Source organism: Ips typographus, linkage group LG2 (assembly GCF_016097725.1).
Source record: "Ips typographus isolate SLU linkage group LG2, UJ_Ityp_2.0, whole genome shotgun sequence".
Lineage (NCBI taxonomy): Eukaryota > Metazoa > Arthropoda > Insecta > Coleoptera > Curculionidae > Ips > Ips typographus.
In genome coordinates, this window is record NC_138423.1 from 2,028,581 (window position 1) to 2,053,368 (window position 24,788).

The following is a 24,788-nucleotide window of genomic DNA, read 5'->3' on the forward strand; positions in this document are numbered from 1 at the left end:
AATAACCCTTTTAACGACCGAACGGCAACTAATAATTTGTCGGGTTACATTATTATAATGCCCACATGTCAATAACGGAAGTAGGAAATACTTGTCACACCCCAATGGATAAGGATAGTTATTTAGCAGGGTAAGCGTTAACGCGTTCGCGCTTTTTACCTGGTTTTTTTCTGACACACCTTGTATTAAGTAAAAACGTAATGATATTCAATGTGCTCTACCGGTACCGGCTAATTGATATTCCAACTGCCAGCCTGATTAATGAACTGTGAAGAAATGTTCCAGTTTTCATTAGAACCTACAATTTGATACGCCTTATAAATTTTACTGTGTTTTAATGTGCGCGATACTTTTAACAGTCAGGAGAGAATGTAAGTGAAAAGTGCCTTCCTGTTGTGCCTGTCACATGAAACTAAAGTTAAAAACTATCTACGTGACAAGTTAAAAAGTGATAATCATGGAAAATATGCATTAGGTAATTAACACCGGTTATCACATAACTAAAACATAGAACGTTGTCAGATATGATTGATATGGCTGATAGATACTTTCAGTAAAGTTGTTAAAACGTGAGTGCGAAGAATCGGTTGTTTCATTATTGTATAAACCGTTTAACGTCGGCTTGTGCCAATTTGACCAGCTAAAGGCAGGAAAAACAAATTGGAAGAATACGGTCATAGTTAATTCATGAAAGCTTTTACCCCTTTTCGTAATGGAATAAAGTTCTGAGGTGTCAACCCTACATTCGGTTTGTCCAAAACGGATAAAGACACTAAACGGATTATGATGGGGATGCAGCCTCCAATCTGCATGCATACACATTACTTCAAAAGTGGCCAATTGCTATTTGCATGAGGGTAACTAATCCCTCAAGGACGTCTAATTCGGAATTTGACTGACGCTCAGATTAGATTTGTTTCTCTCCCCTTCGAACAGGACTTATCCATTTTCTAGCATTTAGTTAAAAGTCAATTATCCGATTCAGTAGGGTGACATTTCGGGACGAGCACTCTAATATTAAATCAAATCCGGACACTCCGAATAAAATTATTCAAATGTAAAATCTTTACCCTTCCGCTCGCTAATCCAATTAACAAATCGTTGTAAGAATTATACCGAATTAAACAAACAGAATGGATTTTCTGATGCTAACTTAAAGGCTCCGTTACGTTTTGAAGAATGATGTTTACGCTTCAGTATTATCCTAATAATTCCCTGTTTGTGTGCAGGATATTAAATGTATTTAGTTGTCTACAAAGTTACGGTATTTTCGATATTTTACGGTTCACGGATACACATTGCTATTAAATATACATTAATAACACCACATCTAATTACCCTTAATACCTTACATAATAATATCTTACAGAAGGTTGAAAATAATGTTTTAGTTATTTCATAAACAATGTTTTTAGTAAGTAATGTATTGCTTTAAAATTCGGCCAAAAGAGAAACCACCAATACGTGTAATTATGTAGATTTTGGAATATCCCAAAAAGTGCTGCCATGAAAATCCCAAACACCCTGTATATTTTGTTATTAATTATCTAAGAAAAAGCAGTGGCGCCATTAAGAAAACTGAATATTACTATACATGTCCTGAAGAAGTTTATATAAATGAACGAAACGTCGACAAGTTTTAATAACGACTTCAAAAAATTCATTTGATTACTATACAGGGTGGAGTAGTTTCGAAAACCTGTCGGTATACAAGTCGATGGGAGCAGCTCGTTTAAATAAAAATTTTCAAAATATTGATGTAAAAGTAAAAGTAGATACCAACTCGCATATTCTAAATGAATCGCCTTGTATCTTTTTATATTGTAAGATGTATGATGTCATATACTTATCTGAATATGTGTCTGAGATATTTACCCTTTTACGTAAAATTTGACGTTTGCAGTGTCTAAAATCATCTTAATTTTTACATAACAGAAAATATTTTTCTCTTAGTTTTTGTGTTGGTTTTTCGAAAATTATACGGGTGGTCAAAAATTTGCCCCAAAAGATCATTTTTTAACAAAAGTCCTTCAAATGGAACAGCACTGTTTTTAGTATTTTAGTTTTTTTCTCGTTCGAAATTAGGGTTTAGTGCAACTTTTCGAAATATGTAATTTCAAATAAATGATTTCGTAAAATCGTAAAGTTTGCCACTCTGTATGTCAATATACAGAGCATCAAAGAAAATTTTTAAATCAAAAATTACCACTCCAAGTCGAGATTCTATGGATTCTCAGCTAAGAGGAACACAGTTTTCATCAATTTTCAATTTTTATGGGAAGGATCAATATGATTGTGATAATCTATGTGATAATCTATAATGAGGTGTACAAACACACTCTGTACAAACGAAAGGTGGTAATTATTTTAAGGTTTGAGACTAAAAGTTTATATATGATCATGAGGTTCACAAATATTTTGTTGTTTTAAGTTACAGAGTGTTTCTGTACCTTTTGCTGTTTTGCAGGTATTTTTTTGCTGTACCTGCTGCTAACGGTTTTCAGGTATTTACTAATAGTGAAAAAAGCACATTTATTCAGAAATGCTGTAAAAATAAACAAAGTTAGGGATGTTTTGAGGCTACATAAGTGTAGGCAGTAGTTTCTGTTTAAAAATGTTTCAAAAAATCACCAACTTTTTGTTTGCTTAACATTTTGCAGACCATCTTGTATACAGGGTGGTCCAGTTTTAAATGTCAATAATTCACCAATCCATAGCCAATTAAAAAATAAGTTGACAATCATTATGTCATTTTCCTGAAAAGTGCTTCCTAAGGAAAATACAGTCCTTCAAATTTCTGTTTAAAAAATCGTTTTATTTGTCATAACTGTCAGACCGTTGGAGCAATATTGATCAAATTTTGAACAAGCACTTTATTACACGTTATTACGGTCAAAGAACCAAAACTAACCCAACCCAACTTAAAAATTGTCTTGGAAACGGAAAATTCACTTAAGAAGTTTAAAAAATATTATTGTAGCCAGTTTTCATAGTTTCCAGACAAACTAAAAGACTTTAGTTTTGAAAATTGAATTAGAAAAAATAAAAATTTCAGAAGCTTAAAAATTGTGTTTGTAACCAGTTTTCATGCAAATCGAGAGACTTTAATACTGAAAATTGACTTGTAGACATAAAAACTACTTTTTCAAGAATTTGTTACAACAAATTCATACATTTAAACCTTAAAAATTGACTTGAACCTCAAAATGTGACTGAACTAATGAAAAGTGACATCAGAAGCTTAAAATTTGCATTTGGAGTAAGTTTTCATAATTTTAAGACAAATTTCAATATTTTAGTCTTGAAATTAGTCTTAGATGCACATTGACATTAGATTCATGAAAATTGCCTTAAAAACTAACTTTTCGTGCTTTTTACTTTGCTTTTCATTTTCTTCGAATTCTGGACTGTTTTTAGTGCTTCAAAACTGCTTTCAGCTTGGAAAATCGAGTTTTAAGACTATCTTCACCAAGTTATTGACATAGCAAACTTAAAAAAACTATTTTTACATTCTTCATAGACTTAAAATAGCATTTCAAGCTTTGTCACTATTAAATCGACTTCTAGACACCTCAGTGCTAAAAATTCGGGTATTTCTTAATAAACTAGACTGTTTTTAGTGTTTTAAGGCTGTTTTCTGTGCCTCAAATCGAGTTTCAAGACTATCTTTACAAAGTTTTTGACTTATCAGGCCTAAAAGCCAGTTTGTCCACTGACCATAGTTTTGAAAATGTTATTTCAAGCTTCTTCACTATTAAATTGACTTATACACTCATAGGTGCAATAAATTGTAGCATCTCTAAGAAATTCAGACAGTTTTTAGTGCTTTTTAAGACTGAAAAATCGAGTTTAAGACTATTTCCAAAAGTCAAGTTTTTTCAGTAATAAAAGTAAAAAATTTTGGTACCAAATGCTAGAATAATAGTCTTGAGAACTAATTTTTAGAAATAAATTAGTCCGAAAATTTAATTTACTTCTTGACTTGTTGAAAGTTGAAGAAATTGAGTTGCACACGAATCAAAAGTCTTGAAAATATACTTTTGGACTCTCTTTAGTCCTAGTAAAGTCAGTTCTAGCATTAAAAGTCAACTTTTATATTATTTTTAGTAGTAAAAAATGAGTTTCATGCACAATACAATCTTTGTCTTGATTTCCGGACTTTTTTTTAGTTCTTGAATGCCAGTTTCAGACACTCAACCAGGATGACAGTCTGAGAAAGCGAATCATAAGACCATTCCTAGTAGTAAAAAAGTTTTTAGACTATTCAGTACAAATTTGGACTTTCACAAGTCTTGGATGTTCAGTTTTAAACTATAAAACGATTTTTTAAATTGAAATTTGGAGGACTGTAAGTTCTTTAGGAAACGTTTTTCAGAAAAATGACACAATGCAAGTCAACTTATTTTTTGATTGGCTATCAAATGGTGAATTATTGATACTTAAAACTGAACCACCCTGTATGTATGTACTTCTAAAATGATCTACTTTTGGACTAAGATAAAATGGTCACATTTAAGTTTCAAAAAATGTATTTTCACAGATGCCCCCTAAACTGTGTATGGGTTAAAATTTACTAAAAAAAAATGAATAAATTTAACTTAGGTACCTTTTAGTAATAATCATTTTATCCTAGATTCCATCATCCTGAACCGAGCTGGTATTTAATAATGCTTTGAAAGTGTTTTTATTACCGCTATTTATGACTCTAATCTTAATAGATCTAAATATTTTAAGTGGCTGTTTTGTCAAATGAAATGCTGTCTGAGTATCAGATCTTTAATGACACATCAAATTTTTTATTTCTTGTTTCGTCTTCCTTCATATGTTTTTATGGTCTCGCATCTTTATTTTTGTAAAGCTTTCGAAGAATTTGATGATACTTTCTCTAGATTAAATGATGAGTTTTTTGATTACCATTAAAATGTCTTAAAAAAAAATGTCCTGTCACGATTTCTGGGTCAGTTTACGCTGATAATGTCTGCAAAGTCGTAAAGTGTGATTTTATAGTTATGCAGGATTATTGCAAGTTTTCCATTGCATCACGTAGTTTATTGTCATTATTTAGGTAGATAAGTATTGTAATTTTATTTGGATAGGTCACGTAATAAGAAAACGAACTCCCTCCTTGGAATGCTACGGTTTACGACGGCCATCCATAACCGCGAAATCCCGAAGGGTCGGTCTCGCGATAAAAAGACAAAATAATATGCGTGAAATACCATTTAATTTTAGTCAATTTGACAACACAATTAGGTCGTAAAATAAATGTGAAATCTGCTACAGAGTATGTCTAGTGTGTAGTTACGGCTATTGTGAGATCGTAACCTTTTTTATGGTTCCTATGAAACGTTGCTGCCTGGTGTAACTGAGCAGTGAATTTTTAATCTTGCACGTTTTGTTAGGAGATAATTAAACCGTTTAACTGGCCGACCGAAGTGGAGACCTAACTAATACCGTTATATTTAATTATGTACTAAAGGCGTATAATGTTATTTTTCGGTCTTCGTTAAGGTCTTAGGTCAGACGATGCGGCATTTTTGGACTTTCTCCGAAACCTTATTATGTGTGTTCTTCATTCTCTAAAAATCTTTATTACGCAATGCTAACGGACAACTATTTTATATATTACTTCATGATGAGGAAAAGTTACCGGAAAAAATACAGTGATTCTCAAATTACCAGTTCGGCCACCCAGAAGGTTAATATTAATAGAAATTGGATATTTTCAGTCCTCCAAATTTTAATTTACACATATCAGAAAATAGTTTTTTATAAGTTTTGTCGTGTTAAACTAGGTGTGTTCTAAGAGTGACTGCAAAAAAAAAACGTCAAAATAATGATACGGAGAGGTCAAAATTTGGCCTCAAAAGTCAGTTCTGAAACAGGAAGAAAGGCAAGTTTTTCGAATAGAACATCCCTGTTTTATGATTTTGTCGTATTTCGTTCAAAATTGAAATTGAAAAATTGATACTTTTTCAAATAATTAAAAATGAATGATTTTTTATCACAGGTTATATCCCGAGACGTTCAAGTTTTATCGGGTAAACTGTGCATAGGTGATTTTTTGCAAAATTTTGCTTGGAAAATGATTGAGACTAAATAATTCGACGATAAAATCCTGAGACCGCAGGTCCTGAGACCGCAGGTCGAAGGATTTTTTCCAAAGAATTATTTAGTCGAAACCATTTGCCTAAAAGAAAAATTTTGCAAAAAACCTACCAATGCACATTTTACGTGATAAAACGTGAACGCCGAGGGGTATATGTCAAGATTATTTCCTGAAAACTCACATTTTAGTTTATTAACAAGAAAACACCTTAGTTAGAACACAAATACTAAACTAAACGTGATGAAATTAATGATAATATTGAACTCACCCCAGCAGACGACATATTTTCGTTTAGCCGTGTATATTTTTGTTTACATTTCAGATTGACAATCAGACGTCATAATATTTTAATTTATGTAATTTTTTAATGGAAACTACGTTATAGTGATTTATTAATTGTTAATTTTGAAGAAAATAGCTTAAATTTTATATGTGTCTAAATCCCGTTTCGTTTAATATCAAATGTTCTTCAAAAAAACGTATTCGAAAAAGGTAGGAGGTGTTTATTCAGTGTAAAATTTTAGCAACTAGGGATTTATTCAGTATATAACGGCTCTCATTGGTCGAACTAGAAAGGTTCATTGAATATTATTGGCTGCTAGTACAATGAGGGAAATAATCTCAACTTAATTATATTTTTTTCTAAAATTAATTCTTGAAATTAAAGACAAAGTACACCAAAACTTGATAAATATTTATTTCATACCTGAAAATTGTATTGATAATTTGAATTTTTTGCTCAAGCTTTGACTTGAAAACTTGAACAACAGGACATTTTTCATGTTTTGTGATTTGAAACTTGAAAGGCGACTTGAAAAGTTGATAATTTGATCACATTTACATTTCAGATATGAAGTTGACCAAATTTTCAAATTTTCTTGTTTGAGACTGGCGAATTGACTTGAAAACTCAATCAACAAGGCATCTTTCATGTTTTGACATTTTAAAGTTGAAATATTACTTGAAAAATAGATAATTCGATAAATTTTACATTTCAGATATAAAAATTGACTTGATATTTTGACCAAATAGGAAATTTTCTGATTTTCTTGAAAACTTGAACAACAAGGCATTTTTCATGTTTAGATATTTGAAAGTTGGAAAATGACGTGAAAAGTGGGTAATTTGATTTGCGAGGATTTTCAGATTTGCTTGTTTGAAGCTGGAGAATCGTTTTAACATTAGAAACTTGAACAGTTTGAAAAGTAGATAATTTCGATAGACAATTTTCTTGTTTCAAGGTGAAAAATTGACTTGAAATCTTGAACAACAAGGTTTTTTTTAAACAATTTTAATTTACACAGATCAGAAAAGTTTTGTCGTGTTAGACTAGGTGTGTTCTAAGAGTGACTGCAAAAAAAAACGTCAAAATAATGATACGGAGTGGTCAGTCAAAATTTGGCCTCAAAAGTCAGTTCTGAAACAGGAAGAAAGGCAAATTTTTCGAATAGAACATCCCTGTTTTATGATTTGGTCGTATTCCCTGTTCAAAATTTGGGTAAAGTTCTTATTTTAAAAATTGATACTTTTTCAAATAATTAAAAATGAATGATTTTTTATCTCAACTACGCGTAAATTATATATTTTTTTAAATTAATTCTTGAAACTAAAGACAAAGTACAGCAAAATTTGATCACATTTACATTTCAGATGTGAAGTTGACCAAATGTTCAAATTTTCTTGTTTGAGACTGGAGAATTGATTTGAAAACTCAATCAATAAGGCATCTTTCATGTTTTGACATTTTAAAGTTGAAATATTACTTGAAAAATAGATAATCAATGAATTTTACATTTCAGATATGAAAATTAATTTGATATTTTGACCAAATAGGAAATATTCTGATTTTCTAGTTTGAAGCTGGCGAATTCACTTGAAAACTTGAACAACAAGGCATTTTTCGTGTTTAGATATTTGAAAGTTGGAAAATGACGTGAAAAGTGGGTAATTTGATTTGCGAGGATTTTCAGATTTGCTTGTTTGAAGCTGGAGAATCGTTTTAACATTAGAAACTTGAAAAGTTTGAAAAGTAGATAATTTCGACAGACAATTTTCTTGTTTCAAGGTGAAAAATTGACTTGAAATCTTGATCAACAAGGTTTGTTTTTCATGTTTATGAGATATGTTCAATAAGTTCTCCGTTCATCTGAAGAAACAATTGTTCTTAGCCTATCTATGAAAATTTATTACATAAAATTGGTTTTGGCAACTTCAAAAACATGAATTTTTGGCTCCGAATTTTAGACAGTTTGTATAATAGCAATCACTGAAAAGGGCAGAAGCATAAAGTTTAAACCATGTGTTGACATTTTGCAAAATATGAGATTTATATCTGGCAATACGTTATTTTAAAATTTGCCTTACAAGAGGCGAGGGAATGAGGCATGTGTCTGAAACAACAACCAGAATTCAAAAATGCAAAAATATACGGGAAAAAATAATCAAGTTGACACCTACTTTCGGTTAAACCGAAAGTGACAGTTTCCTTAATTCCAGAATTTCAAATTTTTATAAATAGGTGATCCTAATAAACTGTTAAGAATTTGTTTGGGCGGCTAACAATCTCAGTTGTTAAAATAGCAGTAAAAGACATCAGATCAACAATTGAAAAATGTATAAACAATGTTAAAAACTGGAAATAAACACATAATACTGTGTGTCCTAAAAATCGAGTAAAATTTTCTCATTTTGTTTCAAACTGAGACAAGAAGTCGACTTTGAGTATTTTCGTTTGTTGTATGTAACTAATTAACATCGGTACTTGATAAAACACCTCCAGAATTCGACAACAAATCTACAGGGCGCTCTATTTAAAATAAATACAATAAAAAGTGAGAAACTTTTCTTCTTGTACTTTTCATATATTAAACCACACCATACTAGATGTTGTTGATCATCAACACAGGTGAAAAGACTTAGAGTAATCTTTAATTAATACCATGTCTTGGGGGCACCATCACAAAACACAAAGAATGTGAATAACACCTTTAATCTCTCTAATAAAAGTCTTAGTGCTCTAATCCGGGAATTGATAAGAATCCAACATTTATACCTAAGTATTGTTTCTGATTGTAGCGGCCCCCATCGTCGTCGCTGAGCTACGGGGGCCCCGTAAACGACGATGTACGATCCCCCGGAACGCCCGGGCCCCTTTCACAACCCCCCGCATCACAGCAGAGTCTCGACGCCTCGGATCCCGGTAAGTTATTCAACATTAATTCATTACTAATCAGACGAATTAGCGATAATGACTGATTCCGTTAATTATACGTACCTCATTAAAACGATCGGAATATTATGCGAAATTTTCGGCTTTGATGTGACGCCGCCACTTCGCCCGGTTACACATTGTGGTCCTATTGTCACGTACCCGGCCCATTTATATCGTGGTCGAGCTTTTTTAGGTTCGCTTTTTTTAATTAGGTCCGATTGTACCATCTGTATACTGTGTTTGTCTTAAATGGGCTCATCCCACATAACGTAAAACTGCGTTTCAATGCATAAAAATCGGGAAGCTTTTACATTCACTCCAAAGTCAACTTTCTTATGAAATTGGCAAGCTTAGCGACATTAAAAATAATTACTTCAAAGTGCACTTCGAAGTGCGTCAAATTGAAAGTGATTGTAAATGTAGATTTAGTCTGAAATGTTGGTATTTGTAGTTTGTTTACGAAATAGAAGGTTTTTTGGTAATTGGTAATGTGGCTGATACCTTCCCCATTTTTTCCCAACACAGTGGTTATTTTAGATCGTCAGCGATATTATTAATTTCACGAAGCAGTTTAGCCCTGGTATGCATTGTACTTTTTGGAACAATAACACTATTAAATTTTAAAAAAAATCATATCTTGGTAAGGAAGCATTTGAGAACTCATGTTTATAGGACATTTTTGATTCAAATTTACCTAAAGAACACATAGTAAATTTTGTCCCTTACCTCGCGGGACACCCTGTATATGTGCGCGTTTATACAGGCTGGTCCAGTTTTAAATGTCAATAATTCACCATTCGATAGCCCATCAAAAAATAAGTTAACATACATTATGTCATTTTCCTGAAAAATGCTTCTTAAGGAAAATCCAGTCCACAAAAGTTCAGTTTAAAAAATCGGTTTCATGTCATAACTGTCAGACTCAGAATTTTAATCAAATTTTAAACAAATACGTATGATATTAATACTCATTATGTGATGTTAATGACGTTTGTCGAAACTGTCCAGTGGTGTAAATACAGAAAGATTATTTTAATTTTTTTGTCTTATTCTCTACGTCACTGGATATTTTTCAAAAATTTCAGTTTTTTTTTACTTTACTTGTTCAATTTGACAAAATAATTATCTCTTATAAAATTCTGATTTGAAACTTTGTTTACGAGATAATTGAGTTATTACGTTCAAAGATCCAAAACCAACCCAACCCAACTTAAAAGTGGTCTTGAAAACGGCAAAAATTGACTTAAAATGCTTAAAAAATGTCTTTTTAGCCAGTTTTTATAGTTTCCAGACAAATTGAAAGACTTTGGTTTTGAAAATTTACTTATTAACCAGTAAATTTACTTTGAAACTGTGAAAATTGACTTGAGAGGCTTAAAAATTCTCTTTGTAGTCAGTCGTTATAGTTTTCAGATAAGTTGAAAAACTTTAGTAGTGAAAATTGAATTGTAGCCATGAAAAACTATTTTATCTAGAATTTTTGAGTACAAATTCACACATTTTCAACCTTGAAAATTGCCTTGGACACCAAAAAGTGACTACCAACCAATGAAAAGTGACATCAAAAGCTTAAAATTTGCATTTGAAGTAAGTATTCATAATTTGAAAATACATTTTAATGTTTTAGTCTTGAAAATAGTCTTAAATACAGGATATTGACATTAGATTCATGAAAATTGACTAACTTTTAAATTGTTTTAGTTTGCTTTTCATTTTCTTGGAACTCTGGACTATTTTTAGGGCTTTCAGCTTGGTAAATCGAGTTTTAAGGTTATCTTCACCAAACTTTTGACATAGCAGACTTAACAAACTATTTTTACATTTTCCATAGGCTTAAACATGGCATTTTACGCTTTGTCAGTATTAAATTGACTTCTAGACTGTGCTTTAAGACTAAAAAATCAAATTTACGATGTTAGTCTTGAACACTAATTTTTAGAATTAAGTTAGTTCGAAAATTCGGAGTGTTACCAGTGTTTAATTGAGTAAAAAAAAAATAATTTGAAAATCAGTTTTACAATACCTATAGTGTAAAAAATTGAACGTCAGTAAACATTAGTCCAAAAATCCTGTTTTTTGACTATTTTCTGTATCAAAAATTAACTCGTAAACCTCACAGATGACCAGATATGAATCCTTTTGAACCATTTTAAAGTAAAAAATACAATAACAGTAGACAAGTACAACAAGTAGACATTTTTGTCAATTTCGAATAATATCCAGTGAGCGTAGAAAATAAAGACTCCCCCTATATCGACGCGTCTAAACAATTTTGAAAAATATCATTCTCATCACATAACGAGTACTCATGTTATAATCTTGTTCCAAATTTGATCAAAATTGGTCCAACAGTCTGACAGTTGTAGCAAAAAAACTATTTTTAAACTGAACTTTTAGGTCTGCTTCTTCCTTAGGAAGCGTTCTTCAGGAAAATGACATAATGCATGTCAACTTATTTTTTGATGGGCTATCGATTGGGAAGTTATTGACATTTAAAACTGGACCACCCTGTATAAACAGATTTTAAAAATTCCTTCTTAAAATGATAACTGTAGAGTCTAGGTACTGATAATTATCTGTCTTCATTCTTTTACATAGAACCCAAGTGCAAACCAGTTTCCGCAAACTTTTAGTATTTTTACTCTTTTAATCCCTTCATTATCAGGAGTAGAATGTAGCCCATTAAATTATACAAGACACTCCTATTCCGATGCCGTAAAAACATTTTTGAATTTTTGAAAGAAGTGCAAATATCTCCAAAAATGGTCAAAAATGTCAACTTTACATAAAACACTTGTGTTGTGGCAAAAACCGATTTCCAACAAAAAACTCAAAGATTCGTGTTTTTTTTTTTTAAATTGTTACAATCCGAAAACATGCAGAAAATAAAAACTTTATACAGGGCGTCACATAATAAGTATTCCTTATTTTCAGAAATTATAGAGTGCACCAGTGCTGGATTTAACTCATTCAAAGTCACGTGGCCCTAAAAATATCAGTCTAAACGAAAAAACTGTCACGTGACATTAAAGATGACATTTTAACCTTAAAAATTGTCACGTGATTTAGTGTATCAGTTTAAAACCGAAAAACGGAAAAAATTACAAGGCAAAAAGTGACAGGATGCACCAAACAGCATTTTTTTAAATAAGTTTATTTTGACTAAGCATCGCTCCGTTATTTGAGGAGTTACAAAAAAATGTAAATATGGAAAGTTGCAGGACATTTTATTCTCTACAAGATTTTGTTAAGTTGTTTTTGCATTTAGGGGCTTTCGCAAGGAGTTACAAAGCAAAAAGTGACAGGGTGCGCCAAACTGCTTTTTCAAACTAACTCTAATTCGGCTGAACAATACGGTTATGTTATCACTTTTAATGTAACATAGTTAAGATGTGACATTTCTTGCTTTTCTCTTGTACTACTTAAATACAACTACATCATCATGAGGCCTAATGAGAAATATTATTTATATGACTCTTTTTCGTATACCTGTTCAATTGAAGCAATTAAGTAACATTTTATTCCAAATACTATTGCAATAACCTAACCTAACCTAATGTTGTAAAACCACCAATTAAAGTACATAAGTTAAACGATGTGTTATAGCTGCGAACGCGATTTAATATGTCCTCAAATACAAAAATCCTGTTACACCCTTTATGATGTAATTGCTATCATACACACTGTAAAACACTTGCGTTTAAATGGTTGAAAACGACAACTTTGCATAACACAAAATCCAAAAACAAAAATTTCAACATTTTTAGTGGTTAACAGAATCTTCACCTGACACTTCTTAAGATTCCAACCACGCACTAATTTAGGACACATCGTATATCGGTTGACAAACTGCAACAAAGCTGCGATAGCGCTGTTTGAAAAGACGTTTTGTTCTCAGACTTGCGCCACTCTTGGCCTTTTCAACCTTATCAACTCATACTCATACATACCGAGCTCGACGTAAATTATATGCAAATTACCTGGTGGAATTTCGTTTTGAGGACGCGGTCGATAAGTTTTCTTATGAGCAAATCCAGCATCGAGATAATAAAAACCCATTAGCCATTACGCGTTGCATTGTAAGTGTCTTAGATAGAAAATTGCTAATGTGACTTCCTTCTCTTTTTTTTTCACTTCTCTTTTAAAACACTCCTTTCTTAACGGGCCATTAGTGGATCGAATGTTAACTCTAGATGCATTAGTTGCCATTTTTAAAGCCCGCACCCCGTGTTAGTGCCGTGTATGCACCTGATTTTAGGTTAATTTAATCAGAGAAAAAGGTTAATGGTAGACTGTACCGAGTGAAAGTGAATATATTACAGTGTTTTTTCCGAAAGTTTTAGAAGAAATATGGCTAATAAAGAAATGTTGTGTGCAACAACAAATCTCATGTAAACAATGACAACAAAAGCTTGTTTTTGCAGTTTCCAGACCAAAATATTCTTCATTTCTTTCTTTGTTTTAAAATCTTCTCATTTCTCCAAATCGTGCTTTCGAAAAACAAGCAACAATACAAACTACACTGAACATTGTAGGAAGGCATTCCCAATCAATTTCTATATTAAAAGGTTTTGGGTGAACCGAACCAGCCAACATCATGGTTTTTCGAAGTAAAAGAACGCCCACTGATCCGAAATATCTGAATAAAAATGCACATTGGAACCTTCCAAGAAATGTCATAAAATACGTTTTTAGAAACGACCTGGCTCACGTGGACAACAAAAAGATCCCACATTTATTTTTTGATTTTGGTTTAACCGATCTGCACCATCTTGACAGTATAATAAATAATCACTCTGTATTAAGTGGTGCTGTTTACGTCTTATGGTGCAAACTCATTGTGTCAAATTGTTAAAACCTTTATTTGGCTGTTGACTACGTTATTGAATTATTTAAACGTAGTTTTGGGTTAGGTGAATTAGCTAAGTACAATTCTTGTAGAGTTTGAATCTATACGTACCGTACAGGATGTGCGGATTTTTTGTAGAGAGAGAAATAGCAAAATTTGTAGTAATTTCCATAACACCTTGTATGTGTGACTTAATTTGACCGTTGGCCTAAAGTTTGCTCTAAAGTAAAATTTCCTACCACTTCTCCTTTTTTTATTTTTTTAATATTTTTCCAAATAACCGAGTTACGTTTGGTTGAACTTCTTTAGGGTATTTTACAGGACTTTTTTGTGCTTTGGCACAGTTTTTAGGGAATACCTCGCTGAAGGGCAAAAATGCCCTAATAAAATCTTATTGAGAGGAAAAATTACTACAACTATCCCCTTTTACACTTTTTTAGTATTTTTCCAAATAACCGAGTTACGTTTGGTTGAACTTGTTTAGGGTATTTTACAGGACTTTTTTGTTCTTTGGCACAGTTTTTAGGAAATATCTCCCTGAAGAGGCCCTTTAGGGCAAAAGTGCCCTAATGAAAAAAAAAATACTAGAACTGTCCCCTTTTACATTTTTTTAATATTTTTTCCAAATAACCGAGTTACGTTTGGTTGAACTTCTTTAGGGTATTTTACAGGACTTTTTTATGCTTTGGCACAGTTTTTAGGGAATACCTCCCTGAAGGGCAAAAATGCCCTAATAAAATCTTATTGAGAGGAAAAATTACTACAACTATCCCCTTTTACACTTTTTTAATATTTTTCCAAATAACCGAGTTACGTTTGGTTGAACTTCTTTAGGGTATTTTACAGGACTTTTTTGTGCTTTGGCACAGTTTTTAGGGAATACCTCCCTGAAGAGGCCCTTTAGGGCAAAAATGTCCTAATGAAATCTTATTGAGAGGAAAAATTACTCAACTGTCCCCTTTTACACTTTTTTAGTATTTTTCCAAATAACCGAGTTACGTTTGGTTGAACTTGTTTAGGGTATTTTACAGGACTTTTTTGTTCTTTGGCACAGTTTTTAGGAAATATCTCCCTGAAGAGGCCCTTTAGGGCAAAAGTGCCCTAATGAAAAAAAAAATACTAGAACTGTCCCCTTTTACATTTTTTTAATATTTTTTCCAAATAACCGAGTTACGTTTGGTTGAACTTCTTTAGGGTATTTTACAGGACTTTTTTATGCTTTGGCACAGTTTTTAGGGAATACCTCCCTGAAGGGCAAAAATGCCCTAATAAAATCTTATTGAGAGGAAAAATTACTACAACTATCCCCTTTTACACTTTTTTAATATTTTTCCAAATAACCGAGTTACGTTTGGTTGAACTTCTTTAGGGTATTTTACAGGACTTTTTTGTGCTTTGGCACAGTTTTTAGGGAATACCTCCCTGAAGAGGCCCTTTAGGGCAAAAATGTCCTAATGAAATCTTATTGAGAGGAAAAATTACTCAACTGTCCCCTTTTACACTTTTTTAATATTTTTCCAAATAACCGAGTTACGTTTGGTTGAACTTCTTTAGGGTATTTTACAGGACTTTTTTGTGCTTTGGCACAGTTTTTAGGGAATTCCTCCCTGAAGAGGCCCTTTAGGGCAAAAATGCCCTAATAAAATCTTATTGAGAGGAAAAATTACTACAACTGTCCCCTTTTACACTTTTTTAATATTTATCCAAATAACCGAGTTACGTTTGGTTAAACTTATTTAAGGTATTTTTCAGCACTTCTTCGTGCTTTGACACAGTTTTTATGGAATATCTCCCTGAATAGACTCTTTAGGGCAAAAGTGCCCTAATACAATCTTAAAAAGAGTAAAATTTTCTACAACGTTTTCCTTTTTACATTTTTTTTAAATTGTTCCTAATAACTGAGTTACGTTTGGTTGAACTTGGAGGTCTCCCATTATTTTAATTTCATATTTTTTAGGAATTACCAAAAAAAAATAGATTTTATGTTCAAACTGGTTTTGACAATAGCAGATGCAGATTATGCAGATTATGACTTTTAACCAATTTTTTCCAGTTTTCCACGTTTTTTTATTATTTGTCCGGCCATATTTCTATTTTTTTTAAGTTTTCTGTTCTGTCAAAGTCACGTGACACACGCGTAGACAATTCCGCCATTTTAGAATGGCGGCTATTTTGACTTTTTTTTAATTTAAAATGAAAAAAATTACGTGACCTTTTATCATTACCCTAACCACTTTTCCAAGTCTTTTCTAGATCACGTGACATGTGTGTTGCCAAATTTACGCTTTTAAACACTTTTCTTAGACTCTTTTATTCAATCGTAAATTACTATCGTATTTGACACATAATGGATGGACTTTTATATATCGATGGATAGCCAATAAAATGGGTTTTGTAAAAATATGACAACTTTGGTTAATTGGGTTTGACGGTTTGACGGCTAGAAGATGTCAAAGTTTAACAATTTTTTTCACTTTTTTGACGCACTATTTCATTCAATCGTAAATAACTCGCCAATTTGGTACACTCTGTGTAGACTGTTATACAACAATGGATAGCTAATTAAATGTGATTTCCAACGATATGGCAACACTGGTTGGTTGATTTATTGGTTGGGCCGCTAGAGGGCGTCAAAGTGGATGAATTTATTTTTCACTTTTTTTAGTGCATCTTACCAACACTGGTTGGTAGATTAAACCATTTGGCCGCCAGAGGGCGTCAAACTAGAGAATCTAAGCAACTGAAAATATGTACAGTAATGCGATTTTGCTCTTTTTGGTGTTTCTGACTTGCAAAAACCGTTTGAGAACCTCTTGTAATACTTTCCTCACCCTGTATATTCGTAAGATTTCAAAACCAGTTTTCGAAAACCGCCAAAACCTGTGCTGTCTCAAACTTTTCGGAATTTAGCAAAACTTGGTAAAGATGTTTCGAAGAACAGAACAGTTTCTGTGGTTGAGACAACGCCCTTCATTCGCAATAATGACATTTTTATGTCAAAATATTCACTTTGTTCAATTTTATCAATGCATCTGGATTTTACTGTAAAATGCACACTTTTATTGAAACCCCTCTAATTTTTCTCCTAATTCAGTGAAGAGTTTCTAGACCCCAAAATTTGCATTTTTATTTAAAAGTTAAGAAGCTAAAATGCCAAATTTCAAAACTAGTGGATCAAAATATTAGTTCCTTACAAAGAGCGTGATATTTAGCATTTTTTTAAGCATTTTAAGTAATTTTTTTTTCTGTCCCTCAGCCCTTTATCTTTCTTTAATTGTCATGGTTATTATCATTATTTTGAGTATGTGCAGTATTAAACGGCTGTTCTATCAAAGTCAAAACATAATCACGTCGTCATAATAAATAAATTACTATTTGCACAATTCTTTACTAACTGTATATTCAAAAAACATAAAATACAAAAATTTCTTACATCGTATTTTTAGAGGCGTAAATACTCTCTATTAATAGTAAAATTATTGAATTTCTAAGTAAACATTTTTCCATACAACACAGTAAAATACAGAAATTTAAGATTCTGCACAAAAAAACTGTCCTTTTTATTGTTCAGTTTGTATTTTTAATTTGTGGGAAACTTTTCTTTCAAATACTTTTGAGGGTTGTTAAAGTCGTCCCTTCAACATTTTTGGTCTCCTTTATGGCAAACATGTGAACTGTTTACCGAATCAATTGAACTATGTGTGATATGCCCCAATGGTACAGTTTAAAATTCATTACCTCACCCTCCTCAACACACAGACAATTTAACACAGTCGAATAACATCGACAGTGTTTGTACAATTCATACACAGAGAACGGAAAGTTTGATTTCTTTACTTTCGCATGCATATTTAAGCAACGTATAGTAGGGTAGGAAGGTATCCCTGTCCCTGTATGTATCGTTGGCAAACAAAGGGTACAAACCCTCTGGTCGCTTAACACCCGGAATATTTGGCCTAACGGTTTATCGTATATCCTCGCACTTTCGCCTGTTTAAAACTTAATCACAGCGTCTAATAATAATTGTTTTTTACGACGTTACTTAAAATTACACGACCAGTTACGAGGGCGTTTTACGATCTAAATAACACAATTTTCAAACGGACGACCGATCTTTACGTCTTGTGCACTTAAAGGTCAGCCTGAACGTGCCTGATGTTTGCAAAGTAATGTGTCTCGGTTTTTTTTCTCAGTGCGTATCTGGTGTCGCCATCATCGTACAACAAACGGGTTAAAAAGATAAAACGCAAAAATAAGTTATACTATAACAATATAGGGCGGGCAAACAATGACACGTACAAGTGTAGAAATGCATTTCACAACAACGCATCCGCATTATTAACGTTGGACTTTTAGTTAACTAACTGACAGCTGAACCTCCGAACCAAGTGTCAAATAAAACACATGTTATGTAGCAGTGTCGGGTCTGTACTGGACCCATAAACTTTCATTACGCGACCGTGAATTCAACCAATGTCGCCACAATGCATAATAATTGTGTTCAACACGACATCCACATATGTATATTATGTATCTGGACGCCGGTAATATAATGTCCATCTTCAGTATTCTAATATGTACCTGGACAACCTGGACGGGTGGCTATAAATTTCTATTTTACCCTTCAGTTACAGTCAGGACTATGTTTCAATGTTGTTACATTTAGGGTCAATAACTGGAACAAATCCCATAATATTTCATTTTTCTTAGGTCAAAAAATAGTTAAAAGAATCTATGCGGTCTTACTCAACATAAAGCAACTAGATTGTTTTGATATATTTGTCCAGGCATTAAAGTCTATTTTAAATTATTTGGAATAATTTTCTCAGACAAGCAAATCTTCTTCAAGTTTTGAACTGAAATACAAATGGAATGCAACACAACCCTAATAGCATATTCTCAAACAGGGGTGGGTGTTCGATAAATGAAAAATGGAAAAAGCACTAATTTCTTGTGTTCCGTATATGTATTGAAAGCGATTTAACTCAGTCGAAGAACCATTAAGCAATAATTAAATAACAAATTACATATTTAACAATGTTTTGTTTACCTACTTCAAATAACAACAAATTTTGTGATTTAGAGAATAGTTTCACATCTTGTCGTTTTGCGATATTTGAAATTAATATTTGTAGAATCCGATCACCGCAACATAATACAGAGTGGTCCAGTTTTAAATTTGACATTGCATTATGTAATTTTCCTGAAAAATACTTTCTAAGTAAAATACATTCCTTCAAATTTCTGTTTAAAAATTCGTTTTTTTGTCATAACTGTCAAACCGTTGGAGCAATTTTGATCAAATTTGGAACAAGCAGTTATGAAATTAGTACTCATTATGAATGACGTTTGCCAAAATTGTCCAGTACCGTAGATACAGGAAGATGGTTTTAATGTTTTTGCCTTTTCTTCTACGTCTCTCATTTTTCAAAAATTACAGTTTTTTTAAATTTCACTGTTCACGACGAAAAAGAAATTACCTCTTATAAAATTCTGATTTAAAACTTCGTTTACGAGATAATTCAGTTATTACGTTCAAAGACAGAAAACGGAAAATTCACTTATGCAGCTTAAAAAATTTTATTGTAGCCAGTTTTCAAAGTGATTTCAGAAGCTTAAAAATTGTGTTTGTAACCAGTTTTCATGCAAATCGAGAGACTTGATTTGTAGACATAAAAAAACTACTTTTTCTAGAATTTTTGACTACAAATTCATACATTTAAACCTTAAAAATTGACTTAAACAACAAAAACTGACTATGAACTAATGAAAAGTAACATCAGAATCTTAAAATTTGCATTTGAAGTAAATTTTCATAATTTTGAGACAAATTTCAATATTTTCAGTCTTGAAAATAGTCTTAGATAGAGGAAATTGATATTAGATTCATGAAATTATCTTGAAAACTAACTTTTCTTGCGTTTTACTTTGCTTTTCATTTTCTCAGGATTCTGGACTATTATTAGTGCTTCAAAATTGCTTTCAGCTTGGAAAATCGAGTTTCAAGACTATCTTCACCAAGTTATTGACATAGCAAACTTAAAAAACAATTTTCACATTCTTCATAGACTTAAAATGGTATTCCAAGCTTTGTCACTATTACACATATTAGTCTTGAGAACTAATTTTTACAAATGAAATAGTCTAAAAATTTTATTTACTTCTAGACTTGTTCCGGTCCAGAAAATTGAGATGTACACCAATTAAAGTCCTGAAAATAGACTTTTGGACTCTCTTTAGTCCTAGTAAAGCCAGTTCTAGCTTTAAAAGTCAACTTTTAGATTATTTTTAGAAGTAAAAGATGGGTTTCATGCACAATACAATCTTTGTCTTGATTTCCGGAATGTTTTTAGTTCTTCAAATCCAGTTTCAGACACTCAAAACAAATTATAAGACTATTCCTAGTAGTAAATAGCAAGTTTTTAGAGTATTCGGTACAAATTTGGACTCTCACAAGTCTTAAATGTTCAGTTTCACACTATAAAACGATTTTTTAAATTGAAATTTGGAGGACTGTATGTTCCTTAGGAATTGTTTTTCAGAAAAATGACATAATACAAGTCATCTTATTTTTTGATTGGCTATCGAATGATGAATTATTGACACTTAAAACTGGACCACCCTGTAGAATATGAAATTGTAAAAAAGCTTTCAGTTTAAGTATTGATCAATTTCAGAGATTTCAAATCAATTCATGTCATTTCAAGTTAACTTTAGCCATTTTTGATTTTATTCTTACTGTTTATCATTTTTAAATCAAGCTTTACATTCATTTTAAGATAATTTGTGTCATTCCAAACATTTTGGCCAATTTTGGCTAACAATCCCATTGTTTACTGGTGCCATTTATGTTGTCTTTCATTTCCACTATTTTACGATTTTTAAAGTCATTTTCGGATAATTCAAAAATTATTTAATCTGGTAAATTTTGCAATAAACTAATAGAAATATAGATATAATTTCCCTGAGAAAGTATGACATACCGGGTGTCTAAATAACTGAGTTTTCATTTAGCTTTTTCAACTGCAAATTTTGAAGTTCCTCGTTGAAAAATTTATTATTGTTACGTGTGAGTGTTGGTCAATCAATCCGACAATCTCAGGTTTTAAAAAATACGGCGATAAGATAATAATTTCACTTTTTAAACCAATAATTTAAAAGAAAAACATAAATTTGCATTAAAAGTACCATTTGGCCAGACTATTCATACAATTCTATTCTAACCATAAAATTTTGAGATAAAAATGGTCATTTTGTATACATTTTTATTCGATAGCTTCTATCATGTGGTGACTATAGTGCACGTGTTAATAAACATGCCAGGTAATACACAGTTTATAAATCAACTCAGTTTAATACAAGATATCCCAAATTTACATTGGAAAATATACCAAATCATGATCAGAAAGAAGTAGGAATAAGCCTTCCTGACTTGTTTTTTTGGAACGGTTTCAAATATTTAAATAAAATTATGTTTACAGGTGTTGAACTATTCTCACAAGAAGTTTTTTTTGAAAGTTCATTCATTATTATTTAAAAATGATTTTTGAAAAAAAAAATGATTTTTTTTTTCCAAATTAATGTAACACAGAAAATAAAACCTGAAATGCATAAAAATTAAAAGTTTTCTAATTTTTTGGTAGAGCTATATAGTTCATATGTACTTCTAATTCGTGACATAGGACAGTTACGTCATCATCTGAATTTCTAGTCTGTTCCACCTAGTTTGAGAGTGACACAAATTTGATGTCTTAACACCACTAAACTGGATCATTTTAACAATGTGACATGTAACCTAAACTAAACTTGCAATGTTGGCAAATAGCAAACTTTACAGAAAGAAACACAAGTTTTTACAGAAAACTCTTGTATTACAACCAGGATACAAAACACCTAGAATTGTCCTATGCTTAATGACACATAAAATTTGTGACATTACAAGGATCATATCTGCACCTGGCAATCTATGAACGTTGTGAGAAAACACTGAAGCTTGCTCTATTTTAATAAATATCTATTGGAAACTCAGTTGAAATGCCATTATAAAAGCAATTTCAATATGAGTAACCAGTTGCAAATTTGGAAGCCACGAATAAGAACAGCAGGGGAAGCTTTACTTTTAGAATTGTCCAGTTATGAAAAATAGTGGTTACAACGGCACAACCAGGACATAACTTACCCAACCTTCTAGTAACTAAAATGGTTTACAATTAACAACAAACGCTAATATAATAAGGCATCTGAAGATAAGAGAAAAAACTCTTTAAATGGCTTGTTTTGCTTTATCAAGTCGTCGAATCGCAAGTAATAATTACCGCATTCTTGGCTTTGAATAGTTTTCTCTAAAGGAATATCCTCAGCGCAGATAAGACTTAAAGGTATTTATTATTTTTAGTGTCTAAGTCTCCCAGTATCGAGGCCTTTAAATGGGTTTCTTTGTTCCGAAAATTAAAACCGTACTCATTTACTTTGTAACCGCATTTAACCATTACCAACGGGCATATGTGGGGCTTTTGTTTGGTTCGAAATCTCGCTTGGAAGGATGTTTCGTTTTTAATTACGGTCTTGCTTCTATCCTCAGGCTAATAATTTTGTAAATGTAGTATCGCAGAAAAGTTGCATCAATACATCAAAGACTCGAAAAGTTTTTTATCTTATCTTTAATATAAATTGACTGACAAATTATGTTCGCAGCAAAAAGTGTGAAAACTGATAGGAGAATGACAGTAATAAGTGCCATAAAATCGAAATAAATTTATCGAAACGACAATTTCTTAATTAAGTAGTAAAAACGACATCAAAGTTTAAGTATAATTGATTAGTCCTTATATTATAATTTAATTAATGCAATGTAAATATCGTAAATATTGAAAAGTCGTAAATTAGAAGCAATAGGGAGATTTGTGTGATGACAAATAGTTGTGAGAAGTAGCAGCAATAATGCATCAACATATTTACGATGAGAAAATGTGACTTTTTATGGGTGTTTTCGTTTACTAATATGATGATGGCACAATCAAAGTTATTACGTTCCGGCTTAAATGCTAAATTCATTCATCAATTGGCAAAATTCCATACTTAACATAATGGTATTTTAAAACCTTCTAACGGGATAACCCATTAATAACATGATACCGTAGGAGATCACTTGGATGAAACTCGTCATTGGAATAGCTTGTCAACGACAAACACCTGAGCATTTCAATAATTGAATGCATTATACGCTAAAACATGCCGGTCAAGAAACATCCGATACCCATTTACTGAAACTGTGAGACTCTAAGTAAAAAATGTCTTCCTTAATAACCCGAGAGGTTAAAATAAAATAAATGAAAAACCTTATCGCCTTGTTGGTAATTTATACAACTCAAAGAAACAGCGGCACCTTTACTATAACAGATAAAACCAATCGAGTGTAAATTGCCATTTTAATATGGTACATATATTTGGTTTTAGCCATCGTATCGGTGCGAAATTAGTAAGGAATTCTAACCTTTTACGCTTTTTTTCTGTCCACACTTATATGGCTGATAATAGTGGTTTAATGTAGGTCATTAGAACCATTTATTAACTAGGACAAATTCAGTTACAAGGCGGATGCTAAAAGTACCCCATCAAAATATCTAATATTAAAAGTCTGAGGTAGTTTCGGGATCGGGCTGGCAATTTTATTCCCGCATGATTGCCCTTTCGCCCTTAATTTTAAAATGTGGGGTTTTAAGGAGGGTGTGAAGAGCGCCGCGTAATTCCTTAACTCCGTAATGGGTCCGCCGTGCAAGACCTTAGACCAATGTTTTCCTCCTTTCTTCATGGCTCGTCAGCTTTTATCTTAATACTTCCGAAGTTTCCGTTTAGAAAATTATCCGGCACCGTGTTGAACTTGAAAAGCCGACGGTTTCTATGGGATCTTAAAGTTTTCAGGCGTGTTTTGGATTATTTCGACTGGTAAATACTGATGGAACGTGGAAATATTTTTTTGTTCCACTTTGAAAACTGGCAAAAATTTGAAGTGATGCCAGATGATACGTCTGGAAAAATTATGGTTTATATCTGTGCCGTCTCAAGTGCACCATGTTATTCACCTCGTTAGTCTCGCTTCACAGCATTATAATATAACTTTATAGGTCAGAAGTAGTTTATGGGGAATGTTACGTTATGTATTGGATTTTTTAGTGAGTGCCAGTAGTTGTATAGCTATTCAAATTTATTAGTGACCTATTTTAATAAAGTGGGAAATTTAATATGGATTTTTGCATTTTCAAGCACCAAATTCTATAGCAAATTTGTCTTATTTTTCTAATTGATCAATTTTAAGTATAATAGTATGAGAAAGTATAGTTGGTCACTTTGATTGGTCAAGCGCAGTAATTTTCAATTTTTGATATTTTTTATTTATTATTAATGATATAGACAGATCAATGTCCTAAATATGTTACCTATGGACATCATAGTAAGGAGCTAAAAACACACTGTTGATAAGCAATGAACAGCCCCGTTACATGCTGCAAATACTTTGTACGACTTCTGTTATAAAACCATGACAAAAAAAACTAGGAAGTCGACTATGACATTCCTTGTGTTGTAAAGCAATTATGCACTCATAGAAGTACCGCACTCTT

General features: G+C 32.0%; 1 protein-coding gene and 1 long non-coding RNA gene across 10 annotated transcripts in view; one reads left to right on the top strand and one right to left on the bottom strand.

Annotated features, from left to right (window-relative positions):
* Positions 1-24,788, top strand: part of hth (Meis homeobox homothorax) — a 318,454-nt gene that overhangs the window by 155,946 nt on the left and 137,720 nt on the right. For 8 of the 9 annotated variants that reach the window (XR_014177313.1, XR_014177312.1, XR_014177314.1 and 5 more), the window contains one exon: positions 9,185-9,308. Coding sequence is in view for 6 of the 9 variants with exons in the window: in XM_081974306.1 (XP_081830432.1) it covers positions 9,185-9,308 (124 nt within the window). In the remaining 3 variants the exon portion in view is untranslated. Of the gene's footprint in view, positions 1-9,166; positions 9,309-24,788 lie in introns of those variants that run through there. The other variant, XM_081974312.1, reaches the window with a different exon arrangement.
* LOC145725515 (uncharacterized) lies at positions 9,015-9,710 on the bottom strand. The gene is made up of 2 exons (XR_014177316.1): positions 9,384-9,710; positions 9,015-9,334 (listed from the first exon to the last, which is right to left on the bottom strand). It is a non-coding gene; the product is annotated as an uncharacterized LOC145725515 (long non-coding RNA).